Source organism: Bison bison, unplaced genomic scaffold, assembly GCF_000754665.1.
Source record: "Bison bison bison isolate TAMUID 2011002044 unplaced genomic scaffold, Bison_UMD1.0 scf7180017864133, whole genome shotgun sequence".
NCBI lineage: Eukaryota > Metazoa > Chordata > Mammalia > Artiodactyla > Bovidae > Bison > Bison bison.
The window spans coordinates 243,959-245,007 of record NW_011494705.1 but is presented as its reverse complement, the minus strand read 5'-3'; the positions used below and the strand labels follow the sequence as shown (position 1 = coordinate 245,007).

At 63.6% G+C, this 1,049-nt stretch overlaps 1 protein-coding gene across 1 annotated transcript in view; it reads left to right on the top strand.

Moving 5' to 3' along the window:
* Position 1: 1 nt before the first annotated feature.
* Positions 2 to 1,049, top strand: part of PLXNC1 (plexin C1) — a gene marked incomplete at its 5' end in the record, with an annotated part of 153,455 nt that continues 152,407 nt past the window's right edge. Inside the window, one exon of the mRNA XM_010839711.1 lies at positions 2 to 487. Coding sequence (XP_010838013.1) covers positions 2 to 487 — 486 coding nt within the window. The remainder of the gene's footprint in view (positions 488 to 1,049) is intronic.

The window sequence follows — 1,049 nt, the reverse complement described above, 5'->3', positions numbered from 1 at the left end:
CCCTGCGGCATCCGACCGCGAAACGGCCATCGCGCTCAAGGACACGGGGAAGCGCAGCCTGGCCACGAAGGAGACGGGACGCCTCAAGCTGCGCGACGGCGGGGGTAGCCTGCACTTTGTGGACGCCTTTCTCTGGAACGGCAGCGTCTACTTCCCCTACTACCCCTACAACTACTCGACAGGCGCCGCCACCGGCTGGCCCAGCATGGCGCGCATCGCCAAGAGCTCCGAGATGCTCCTGTTCCAGGGCCAGGCGGCCCTCAACTGCGGCCACGGCCGCCCAGACGGCCGCCGCCTGCTGCTCTCTTCCAGCTTGGTGGAGGCCCTGGACGTCTGGGCAGGCGTGTTCAGCGCAGCCACCGGAGAGGACCAGGAGAAGCGCTCGCCCACCACCACCGCACTCTGCCTCTTCAGGATGAGTGAGATCCAGGCGCGCACCAAGATCTGCCGCTGGGACTTCGAGATCGATAATAACGAGAACAACTGCGTAAGTCCTGCCCCTTCCTGGGGAGGGGAGCGCTCCCTTTGCGGAGCCGCGGGCGAGGCAGAGCCGCTGGCAGAGAGGGTTGACCTTTACCAGGTCTCGGATTAACGCAGCCCTGTGGCCGCCCGACTGCAGTTCTGGTACCTCGGGCTACTCTAAAGCACGGCCGGAAGTCCCCGAGGGAGTGTGAAAAAAGGGAGGTGGAGAGGGTAGGAGTTAAGCTCTAAACTCTGGTGACTGCATCCCATTGCCATCCCTGCCTATCCAAACAGGGGCGCTTGTTTGGGTCTGAGCCTCCCCTGGCAGCTCCCCCGCCCTCCCCTAAACGCTTCCCCCGGTGTGTGGTCTGGGTTGGCCTGCGGCTTTGACCCTTGTCCTCACCAGGGTTACCAAACGCAGTGCCCTGGGCTGAGAAGCCGTGGAAACTAAAGGACTTGCCACACCCCAGTCTTTGTGCCCACCCCCCGTAACCCGTGTGATGTGGTCTGAAGAGTTGGTCTGGTCGACACCGGTCAGCGCTAGGCTGGAACAGAGGCTCAGGCTTAGGGGAACAGAACCCTCTGCG